The sequence below is a fragment of the Ictalurus furcatus genome, chromosome 28 (genome assembly GCF_023375685.1).
Source record: "Ictalurus furcatus strain D&B chromosome 28, Billie_1.0, whole genome shotgun sequence".
Lineage (NCBI taxonomy): Eukaryota > Metazoa > Chordata > Actinopteri > Siluriformes > Ictaluridae > Ictalurus > Ictalurus furcatus.
In genome coordinates, this window is record NC_071282.1 from 16,356,181 (window position 1) to 16,368,514 (window position 12,334).

A 12,334-nucleotide genomic window follows, 5' to 3' on the forward strand; every position below is an offset into this window, starting at 1 on the left:
TCTAGAAAGCAGGATTCGGAAAGCCACACACATCTTCACACCAGGAGGAGGAGGAAGAGAAGGAGGAGGAAGATGACAGGAGACTGGGGAGAGTAGAGGGGTGGTATGAAGTTTGAGACGGATGAGATCAGGGGAAATGGAAGGCAGAGAGAGAGCGTGTGAGAGGAAAAGGACAGAGTGTCTTCGAGGGACAGTGGTGGAGAGGAAAGAATGAAGAATGACAAAAGGAACATGTGTCTCTGTGACAGGAAGGAGATGAGCGGATTGTCCATAAAACCCATCAATCGGGTGTATAGGTGTGTGTGTGTGTGTGTGTTGCAGTGTTTTATTTTGATCTCAGACAGAGAGGCCATGCCTATTTTATCATTACTAACGCAATATAGCTTCTATAAAAGTACAAACAGATTGTAATCTCCTGAAATATATTTTGTAAGTACATGATACAGAGAGTTCAATTTTTTTTTAAACTTGGATGGGTAGAAAAGGACGTATCATTCATAACCAGGCCGGTCTGAACATGAACTGTTCTTCAGTGAAGGGAAGACAAAGCATTCATCAACTGAGACACACACACACACACACACACACACACACACACACACACTTGCACATGTTGTGAACCTCTCTTTTGTTAGCAGTAGGTTTTGTGCTGGTGCTTTGAACTAAAAAGTCCTGACAGAGAGCTGAATGATGAAAAGTGGGAGAAGAGTCACCTTATGAAACACTCTTTAGCATTAGTTCGACAAAAAAAAAAAAAAGAATCAAAGCAAAATTTTCCACCGTCGATTAACCAAGACATTTTCAGTGGCTGATGTTCCCTGCTGAAAAACAAACAAACAAACAACAACAAAAAAGAACCATCGGAAACCCTCATAGAATTTGTAATGGTTTTAATGGGAATTGTATTGGTTGTAATGGAAGCTGTAATGTTCCCCGTGGGTCTCTACTGGTAATTTTTGCCTTCTACTGGTGGCATGTTATGTCTAGTCCTTAATACGTCCTACTACCTACTACATAATGCAAACCATTTGGTAATGGTCTTAATGGATAACTGTTGATGGTACTTGTAGTAGAAACCATTAGAATTTCTGTGATGGTTTCTATTGTATTTTTTTTTCCAGCAGACCCAAATTCCTTATATAAAGACGCCACAAATCGATAGCAACCGATAGTAATGTCTTACACATAAAAAGCGCCCTTTCCCCTTCAGTTAATCGGCTTGTTTTTAACACTGCTTCAGCTTTAGTTGTTGGAAAATAATAATAATAATAATAAATTATATATATGTATATATATAAATACCATTTCAAACCATCAACTAACTATTAAAACCATTACCATTAGTGGTCCTTAATGGTATCCACTAGACATAACATGCCCCCAATAGAAGGCAACAAATTACCAGTAGAGACCCACAACGACATTACAGTTTCCTTCAAAACCAATACGGTTCCCATTATAACCATTAAAGCCATTACAGATTCTATGAGGGTTTATATTGTTTTTTTTTTCCAGCAAGGACATGTGTTTGTTGAACATCCCATTCCAGGTTTATTCTCCCTTTCCTGTCATAATATGCTCCACTCTTCTGGGAAGGCTTTCTACTAGATTTTGGATCGTGGCTGTGGGGATTTGTGTTCATTCGGCCACAAGAGCATTAGTGACGTTGGGCGAGAAGATCCGGGGTGCAGTCGGCGTTCCAGTTCATCCCAAAGGTGTTCAGTAGGGTTGCGGTCAGGGCTCTGTGCAGGTCACTCGAAGCAGGTTCTTCCACTCCAGCGTCAGCAAACCGTGTCTTCATGGAACTGGCTTTATGCACAGGGGCATGGTCATGCTGGAACAGGTTTGGGCCTCTTAGTTCCAGTGAAGGGAAATTGTAATACAACAGTATATAAACACATCCTATACAACTGTGTGGCAGCAATATGGGGAAGAACCGCATATGGGCGTGATGGACAGGTGTCCACAGAGTTTTGAACATATAGTAGTGTGTTTACAGAAAGAATTTTGCCTGAGTTCAACACTATAATACCAGACAAATACTTTTCACTAAACTGTTCTTTTAAGATGTTCTTTATCTTCCCCACCTTCCCATAAAAGGAGGAAAAACACGAAGATACGCACACAGAATGAATCTTAAGTAACGTTGTATTGAGTCAGTCCACACAAGAGATTGCACAGAGACTGTAGAGAAGGCAGCAGTGATTCGAACGACATCTCCTAACCCAAAGATCAAGTATATGTGTATATGGCTTTGATTCAGTTTAACATTATTAAGTAACAATAACCATAAACGATTAACTGTAAAATAATCCCGGACAGGTAAAGCCCTTGGAAACGTATTGCAACGTGTTGCAGTTTGTTCAGAGAACGGCGGATTTGTTTCTGAATCATCTGTTCCTGGGAGGAGAAAAAAAAAAAAAAAAAACCTCATGATGTGTGTTCATATGAGCCAGAAAGTTCTCCGGTGAGCATATCGCACTTACAGTCCACCTTTATACAAACGACATAATAAGGAAAGAGAAAGAATCACCTGTATACATTTGTATAAATCAGGACTCAGCACAAATATCAGCATTTTCGTGGAATCTTTAAGCATTTTCCAGCATATGTGATATCAACGTACAGCTGAAGGCCAAGTATTATATTTCAGGACAAAAAAAAAAAAAAAACCGGATGAGAAAATCATATTTATCACACTCCATCAGGATTGCACATCATTTTAAAAGGACCTATTTGTAACATTTTAGCGCCATCTCCTGCCTAGACGGAGAACGGCAAACGCGTCAAGTTTTTCCGTCCGTCCGTCCAACCGCATCACGCGTCTCTCGAATGCCTTATGAGTCGCCTTTTATGGGAAAAACCCTTAATATTTCAGCTAAATTCATCAGCCGTCACGCTAACCTATTTTCAGGGCCGGAAAAACAAACCGTAAAACATAAGCTTGAAACAAACCAAACATTCAAAATGATTAAACGGTAATAATATTACAGATAATAGTTTTTCCTATGGTGTCTTTACGATGATAAAATTATTACAGGTCTAGAAACGTTTCAAAAATGACAAACCGCTCCTTTAACCACGCCTCATTTCACTCCAAATCAGATATTTAAACTCAACAGAGGTTAGTACACGAGGTCCATATTGTGTTGTATGTGCACAAACTGTTAAAGTTAAACTGAAACTGCGCAAAAAAAAAAGTAAAAAAAAAAAAAAAAAAAAGGTGAATGTTTTGAGGAAAATATACGAACAATCCAGCACTACGGCCTATTTAAATTCAGCACGTAACATTATATATTATATAAAGGAAGCAGCATGGTATTTATAAACAACACAAAGCGAAGCAGACAGACAGGTCGAGTAATTCTGTAGTCGAGTACGAGACGTCGAGACGGAAAGGAAGGGGTTGTTTATAGGAAAATTTGGACAGCGCTCCAACAAAACTATGGGACTTTCTTTTATTTGAAAATGTACGATGCAGAGTTAAGCAGTGGGTTGAGGGGGGGGGGCGAAAAATGATAGAGATAGAGACTCGAACACTGCTGCGTTTTTCATACGACACGTGAGCGCCCTCGGTGGTTTTTGAAAAATCTGTATGAATAGAAAAAAAAATGTATGAATAGAAAAAATATATATACACATATATTATACAGAATTTTAGAAATTAAAACGTGGATATATATTGGAACATGGTGACACCAAATCCAAGAAATAAAGCAAAATTTAAAGAAAAATATTATTTAAGAAAAAAAAAAAAGAAAATATGATGAGATATGATTCCAGATCTGATTTGAAGATAAAGTGCAACAGATTTTTCCCCGCACAATTAAAATCTTAACACAGACTTGCGATTACTTGCGATAATTAAGGACTAATGAAGGATAACACACAGTCCTTTTACAAACCGCTTAGACATGAGAGAAAACCTACACATGGTAACGGGGAGCCTGGAGCCTATCCCAGGGGACTCGGGGCACGAGGCGCGGGACGGCCTCAAAACATTCTCCTTTTACCGTCATAGAAAGCAAACAGGGCAAAAATTTTTTAATAATCGAGTCGGGACAAGACGAGAGCACGTGCCAAACGTTACTACTGTGAGATTAGGGGAAGTGGGCGGAGCTTCTCGTAGAGCGATAACACGTACTCTGACGTTAAAATCTGGAGCTCGTACGCAACGTGCGTGAAGGTTTACAGGTCTGCTAAGGCAAATAAAGTCACTACTCTTGCATTACATGCAAGGAGGTCAAGCAGAACAGTACACTATAACGACAGCTGTTTTCCATTCTGACAAATATGAACATAGAATCAGATATTTAAAAAAAAATGCAAACATAAAATCATGTTAATAACATAAACCATAATAAAACAAACATAATAAAGACCTGGTCGTTATGGTAAAAATCTGCCTTTGATTACTGGATTGTTAAACGTGTACTCGATTAATGTCCTTAACACAAAGCTGATGAAAATATCCCAAACACGCCCGCGTGCATCCTTGCACAATCCTGCAAGTCTCACAAACCCTCGACGGTGTGAATGCCTTTAAGTGTGGTGAGGAGTTCTCTGGGCAGGATGACGTAGTTCTGTCCGAGCTCCAGGTCGTTCCCGCTCGTGGAGATCTCCTCCATGGCTCGGAAGCGCTCCAGCTGCCTCTCCTGCCTCCTGCACTTCTGCCGCAGCGTCTTCAGCTTCCTGCGCAGTTTGTTCAGCTGCTCCACCAGCTGCTCCATCCGCTTCTTCTGCTGCACCATGTCGTCCAGCGTGTAGTTGTGGTCGCAGGAGACGAAGGCGCTCGCTCTCAGAGGGTCCTCCTCTTTCAGAGGGGCGGACGGAGACGGCGACGGAGACGGTATGGAGACGGAGGTCGGAGAGGAGGGTCGGGGGTGTGGGGTTTGCAGGACGTCGGGTTGCGGTGTGTGTGTGCTCGGTGAAGGCAAGGAGAAGCTCAGCTCCGGAGTGATGGCTTGCTCTAGAGATTCAGCCTGCAAGATGACAGAATTATTATTATTATTATTATTCTTTATACTGGGCACACTTTGAACCCTCACTGACTGTATATACACAACTGAGTGCAAAAGTTTTCGCACCCATGTTTTTTCTCTCCTTTTAATAAACCATCTCTCGATTTTACAACTTATCTAAACCTCAAAGGAACGCCAAAAATCTCAAGAATGAGCCGTACGTGAACATGATCCAGAAACGCTGTCGTCTTCTCTAGGCCAAAGCTCATTTAAAATGGACTGAGGCGAAGTGGAAAACTGTTCTGTGGTCAGACGAATCGAAATTCTTTTTGGACACCACGGACGCCACGTCCTCTAAACTAAAGAGGACTAAACAGATATCTACGTATTAGAGCGGGCGCATTAATATAAACCTGTGATTCGCCTCGAGGCCGGAACTACTGTCAGAGCTGCTGTTATAGAAAATGAATCTCCTCCTGACCAATCAGAGCACCAAGTGAGTAGAGTCCTGGATTTTTTTATTCATTAATTACTGATATGATGGTGATCGGGATGGCCTGTACCTTCATTTGTAGCTTATTGAAATGAAACAGTGAAGGCACTGCGTTTTCCTTCAGCACCCGGTTGTTGCATTCCCGTTTGAAGCAGTCTTTGGTAAAGTGCTGTGAGCAGATGTTGCTGTATTTCGTCGGTTTGAAATTGCGCCTCTTCATCGCCACCACCCATTTCCTGCAGAGGTCGGGTCTCGCCAGAGGGAATCTACAAGAAGAGAGAGAAGAAAAAAAAAAAAGGAAATTCACTGATTGGAGCCTGAAACTCCTAACATTTATCAGATTTTGATTCAGTGTATTTTACAGCAGGTAACGTTATCGCCTCACAGCACCAGTGTCCTCACTACCATCCTGAACCTGCTTGAGGGAAGGTTCACGTTTTCCGAGGTCTGTGTGGGATTGCTCTGGGTCCTCCGGTTTCCGTCGATATCACAAAATGAAAGTAGTTGGCTTGGCCTCACTAAATTGCCCCAAGGGAATTTATGAGTGTGTGTGTGCGATGCCATGTGATGAACTGGTGTCCCATCCAGGGTGTATTCCCACCTCACGTCCAGCGTTCCCGGGGATAGGCTCTGGATCGACTCGTGCTCAAACATGACATCACACCTGGGATGTCTGACATAATTTGGAGACGGATGCTCACAGCTTGGTTATGAAGAGGACCACCGCAGATCAGGATCAGTATCTTCTGATACTCAGAGCTCAGATGTGGAAAAAGTGTCATCAGTTGTCAAAGTGGTCCTGAATTGATTACTAGGTGATGTGAGTAAACACTTTATCCTAGTCAGAATAGACTGGGAAAAACCCTTGGGGCAGTTTAGAGTCACCCTGGGGCAGTTTAGAGTCACCCTGGGGCAGTTTAGAGTCACCCACGGGCAGTTTAGAGTCACATAGGTGCAATTTACAGTCACCTAGGGACAGTTTAGAGTCACATAGGTGCAATTTATGGTCACCTAGGGACAGTTTAAAGTCACCAATCCAGCTTCTGGCATGTTTTTGGAGAGGTGGAAGAAAACTGGAGAACCTGGAGGAAAGCCACAGGGACAAGGAGAGTCACAGGGACACACAGTAGAAGCGTCGCCAGAATTAAAAGATGTCTTGGCTGAATCCCAAATGGCTCCCACCTGGACACAGAGTGCACTAGGTAGTGCGTTTATTAAACACCATAGGGCACCTAGTGCACTTGGCACGGAGGAATGAGATTTAACCCGAACTCGAAATAATGAAAAAGTGATGCGTGAGCCAGCACACGTCACACATTCACAAGGAAAGGACAAGATGTACAGAGTTTCCAGCTCCGGGAGGTCTGCTGTCCACTTTCTTTCTTTTCTTCTCTTCCTTCTTTATACCTGAAATGAAAAACGAGAAGCATCGACTCTCTGACGGTGAGCTCGTGAAGTCCCACTTACTTGTGAAACGAAATGTCCTTATCTTTATGATATCTGTTTTTACATCCGTACGCCGAACAAGACTGCACCATTGTTTTGAAGTCGCAACCGAAATATCAGCGCTGTCAAACGAGTTGAATATAGTCCTCTTTTTTAAAATTATTTTTTAAAAAATAGCTTGCTTCTATCCGTCCTCTCTCATAACAGAGCTGTTGCTCCCTGTACCGTTTTAGTACGCATGCGTGAAAACTGTGCGCATGCGCAGGTTACGGCAGTGGCGGTGTTTTTTTTTGCCAGGCTCCAAGATGGCGGAGATGGCCGCGTTTAGTCACGTGACAGCGCATCTCGGATTTGATTGGTGCGTTCTTCCTTTTCATGCGACTCACTTCTGTGTTCTTGCGTAGTTTCTTCTGACAATTATTTAGACATAATTAGTTTGAAATATAAATATATTCACTATGAATATATATTAGGTTTGATATAAATAGACTGAATGAATGTAAAATGTAATTAAATCGCAGTTAAATAAAGTAAATATAAAAGTGAACATCTGCTTCATACCTTAAATATTGAGGTGTTTCATCTCTAAAATATAATGTACAATGTTCTCAAGCTCTAAACATTGTGTGTGTGTGTGTGTGTGTGTGTGTGTGTGTGTAATCATTGCAGGTATTTCCACAATGATGAGCAATGCACCCATAATCAACACTAAAGATTCACATGCTGCATTAGTCATGCATTTGAAAGAACTTATAGTGCCTAAATTCCTAGACAATTTTTTCTCGCCTCTGCATGAGCCATTGTGGCTTAGTGGGTTGTGATTGTGGTGTAAACAGGAAGATGAGATACAGAACTAAACAGGAAATGTAGTGTACTAGAGATACATGTGACAGCTAGAAGGTACTTATGTTTATTGACAGGTGTAAACAGCACACCAGACTGCTACTAATGGAGATCCTGAGTGTGTTAAGAGAAAGAAATTCAATGCAACTTCATTAGGCTTGTATGTGCTGAACTGAACTGCAGGACAGGTAGGCTGAGTCTCATGTCACTAAAAATGTGATGCATAGATGACAGATGTAGAGGTTATAATGTCTTCTTTAATCTTGTGCATTTATATATACTGTATATATATATATATATATATAAATCATTCAATCTTTATTGTCATATGATTTCAGAATATAGAGTTAAGAGATAAGGAAATTCATGTGGTTCAGTAACATGCACCTTCAGATAGCATTCATTGCATATGACATAATAGTGCAAGTAGTGATAGAGTGGTACATGGATGATTGTATACATCACAGAAGATAATGCTACGTGTAAAGTTGCAGAGTATTTGTAGTTTCATTGAAGTTGTGAAGTTCAATGAAAGTTGACACCTGTTGATAAAGATCTTTATGGCATGAGGGACTTTTCTTTTTAGCTGTGCTCATTGTTTTGTTTTGTTTTGTTTTGTTTTTCTTTGCTCTATTGCACATAATTACATATTCACTCTTGTTTTGCTTTTGGGGAAAATGATTTTGCCAGCTGATGTAAATGACCGTTTACATGCTTTAAGTGACAGGTGAGCCAGACGGAGCTGCAAAAACATGTGTCGCATTTCTAAAGCACAGAAAAAGAAAAAAAACACTTCTTTTTTAGACCACTAGGTGGCAGTATAGCACAAATAAATATAACACAATTTTAGACTTTCTGGAATAATTTGAAGGATGCTTAAATTGATCTTACAATAACAGCACTGCCTCAATTATTATTATTATTATTATTATTATTATTATTATTATTATTATTAGTAGTAGTAGTAGTAGTAGTAGTAGACAGTGTATTTTTAGATCTTCATCTTTCAAAATATTAGTCTGTCTTTATTAACAGCACCAATGTATGCTCCCTTTATTAATATTTTCTGAATGTGTTATGACAGCCCCTTTAAGTAGGCACCCTTTAAATAAAATTCTAAGATACAAAGTAGGTAGGTACTCTTTAAATAATGTGTTATGAAGGCCTAAAGTAGGCATACTTAAATTAAAGTGTTATGAATGTGTTATAAAGGCCCAATATAGGTATTCATTAAATACATTGGATGATGTGAATCTATAATGAAGGCCTAATTTAGATATGCTTCAAGTGATGTGTTATGAATGTTATGACGGCCTAAAGTAGGTACCCTTGAAAAAAAAAGTGTTATGAATGTGTTATAAATGCCTAATGTAGGCAGCCTTTAAATAAAGTGTTATAAATGTGTCATAAACCCCAATATAGGTATTCATTAAATACACTGAATGTGACTCTATAATGAAGGCTTAATTTAGCTATGCTTCAAATTATGTGTTATGAATGTGTTATGAAGACCAAACGTAGGCACATAAAATGTTTTGTACGTGAAAGGCCCATTGCCTTTTTGAATTCTTTAGATAAAGTGTTATGAATGTACAGTATACAGAGGGCCCAGTTTTGAATCTTTTCAAATGGAGTGTTATGAACATGTCACGAAGGCCCAATGTTGGACACGTTTCAAACAAACAAAGTGTTCTAAATGTTCCGAAATCCAAAAATCGTTTCAATAAAGTGTTACGAATGCCTTCTGAAGGCCCTGTGTACGTACACGTTAAATAACGTGACACTCAGAGCTCTTATTCGAATCAATTTAAGGAAAACCTGACTGAAGGAACATACAGGAAGCTTAATATATTTTAATATGTAAAATTGAACATATGAGGAATGAACATACTGAGCGTTCTCGGTGCATTATGGGTGATACAGACTGTCCTCGCTATGTTGTATGTGATGCTTGAACAGAAGTCGTCTTGGAACCCGGTCCTGAAATGTCTTACGACGTAGGATCAGATCACAGCAAGAAGGCTGCCATGAGTTTGTCCAGAAAGACAGAGAGAGGCAGAGAGAGAAAGCTGAATGCTCCTTCCGGCGTGACCTATTTCACTCTGAGATTCTCGAAATCCTCCGCGATAATTGTTCCCATCTGAACTAAAAATGTCGAAAATCTCTAAATCCGTGCGATTTGATGCGACTGGGTGGAAATGGGGGAAGATTAGCAGCTTGCCAGTGCTATTTCGGTTTATCACATATTAATTTGCATGTCTCTATTGACACTTAATTACAGTAATACCCACCTACACCAGGAATTACCGCCGATAACGGCATCAAACAGACCCCGTTACTGTCAGAGGGAAAGGCTGATAATTAGCTGTGTTTATGTGGAGGCACACACACAGCACTCAAACTTGGAGCGTTTCTCAGAAAAGATGGTGTGAGGGTGTGAGAAGGTGAAAACCTGCCGTGAGGTTGCGTTATCAGACGGTATTGGTGAGGTTTGATGCTCATTTACATTTACAGTAGAACACGTAAAGGTCGACCTGAAAGGCATACATGAGTCTGTGGTTTTCTGATATCATGATGACCTTTTAGCAATGTTTATCCTATTATAATCACATTATCTTGAGATAAACCTTGTCCTTAAGGTAATTTCAACGTGCAACAATTTTCATCTCTGTTGAAGGAAAAAAAAGGAAATGTACCTGTATTTTATTTACAGTTTATCTACACAAAATAAAATGAGTTAATAACGAAATGTGTGTGTATCCTGGAACAAGACAGCCCTCCAAAACATCATTCAAAATCAACAGAAAAACTTGAACTTGTAGTAATAATAATAATAATGATGATGATGATGATGATAATAAACTATTAACATTCATTATTAATATTAACATTCATCTTCCATAACACCTCAGCAGTGCTACAGGCTGATTGCCTCCATGCCACGCCGCATTGATGCAGTAATTCGTGCGAAAGGACACGTGACCAAGTATCGAGTTCATAAATTAACATACTTTTCAGAAGGTCGACATTTCTATATTATAAATTCTTTATTCTAATCTTCATGACGCGGTTCCTGAGCAGTACAACCCGAACGTTTGCTTGTGCACAGCGCATTTTATGGAGGACAGCTTCCTGAACCTGCTGACCTGCTAGCTAACGTTTGCTAAGTTGCCTCAGTTTTTTTTAAAGTGTTTGTTTGTATGTTGGTGGTCTGATCCGAGATGTTGACTGTAGCTGCTGTTGTGATTGGATCTTGAAACGGTTTATATCAATCCAATCACAACAATCCTAGCTTTCCAAAGGTATATCACATGAGTGCCTATATACACACAGAAGCTGTGTCCAGCATAGTTCGCCCCGCCGGCGGGGCGTCGGAATTTACATCGTGTCTGAAAGGTGAGAGAGTTACAAACGAAAAACTTTTCACTGTGAAACGTTCTGCTCGTGCCGTGTTTGCAAACTTGCTCCCGCATTTTCTGAATCGGGCTCGAACTGATACGGTAAAAAAGACGACATGTTGATTAGGAGCTCTGAATTGCTGTAGAAAGGCGCAAGGCTTTTGGCCAATCACAACGCAACGAGTCAGCTGGCCAATCAGAGCACGTTGGGCTTTTTAGAAGGAGGGGCTTTGGAGTTTTAGGCAGCTTGGGAATAGAGGCACTTCAATAATGTACAGTATTTGACAAATGATGCGTTTTTTGAACGTTAAACGTTGAATGTTAACCTATTCTCTTACGACCAATAAACAACACAATTAACGTTTAAAATGTTAATCATGATATGACTCCTTATAATATTAGTAAGTGTAATAATGACAGTAATGACATAGTAGTAATAGTAATAATAACAGTAATGACATGTAGTAATATGACATAATAGAAATTGTAATAATGACAGTAATGACAGCGGTAATAGCAATAATGATGTATAATTAATAATTAATTATTATTATTATTATACATTACTATTACTACTGTCATGGTTAGCATTAATTGCAATTATTATTATACATCATTATTACTATTACTACTATGTCATTACTGTCATTATATTAAAATTACTATTATGTCATATTGTAATATTGTTAATACTACTATATCATTATTATCATTATTATAATAATGACAGTACTGTCAGTAGTAATAGTAATAATGATAAATAATAATTAAGTATTATAATAATGACAGTAATGACGTAGTAGTAATAGTAATAATGACGTATAATGACACTATAGCAATACTAATGTTAACGGTAACAATGGTGACATAGTTGATGACATATGTTGTTATAATGACATCATTATAATAGTAATAATGGCGTAAGATAGTAATAAAAAATAATGTATAAAAATACTCGTAAATAATGACATAATTATATAATATAATAGTAATAGTAACGGTGACGGATCATGGGAATACACAAAAAATCTTTTAGCCTTGTGAGAATATTTGACTTGACCCCATGAAGAAAAGTCTTTGAAAACAACTTCAGGTTACTGAGGTCAGGGTTTAGGGGTTTTAACTTTATTTTAGCTACAGTAATAAACATGTCAAAGGAAAAACCCCACGAAGCGTGTAATAAAAGTATCTTC

The 12,334-nt window shown here is 39.1% G+C and overlaps 1 protein-coding gene across 1 annotated transcript; it reads right to left on the reverse strand.

Annotated features, from left to right (window-relative positions):
- Positions 1–1,490: 1,490 nt before the first annotated feature.
- Positions 1,491–7,124, reverse strand: thap1 (THAP domain containing, apoptosis associated protein 1). The gene is made up of 3 exons (XM_053618567.1): positions 6,922–7,124; positions 5,525–5,720; positions 1,491–4,982 (listed from the first exon to the last, which is right to left on the reverse strand). Exons 1-3 carry the CDS (start codon positions 6,990–6,992, stop codon positions 4,515–4,517), a joined length of 735 nt encoding a protein of 244 aa, XP_053474542.1. The 5' UTR covers positions 6,993–7,124; the 3' UTR covers positions 1,491–4,514.
- Positions 7,125–12,334: the final 5,210 nt, after the last annotated feature.

Bases quoted from the DNA above. Each gene is read 5' to 3' on its own strand.
- thap1 (XM_053618567.1), bottom strand. From the start codon at position 6,992: ATGGTGCAGTCTTGTTCGGCGTACGGATGTAAAAACAGATATCATAAA. The intron at 5,721-6,921 runs GTAAGTGGGACT...CTCTTCTTGTAG, and splicing joins AAGGACATTTCGTTTCACAA to ATTCCCTCTGGCGAGACCCG. The intron at 4,983-5,524 runs GTACAGGCCATC...GTCATCTTGCAG, and splicing joins TCAATAAGCTACAAATGAAG to GCTGAATCTCTAGAGCAAGC.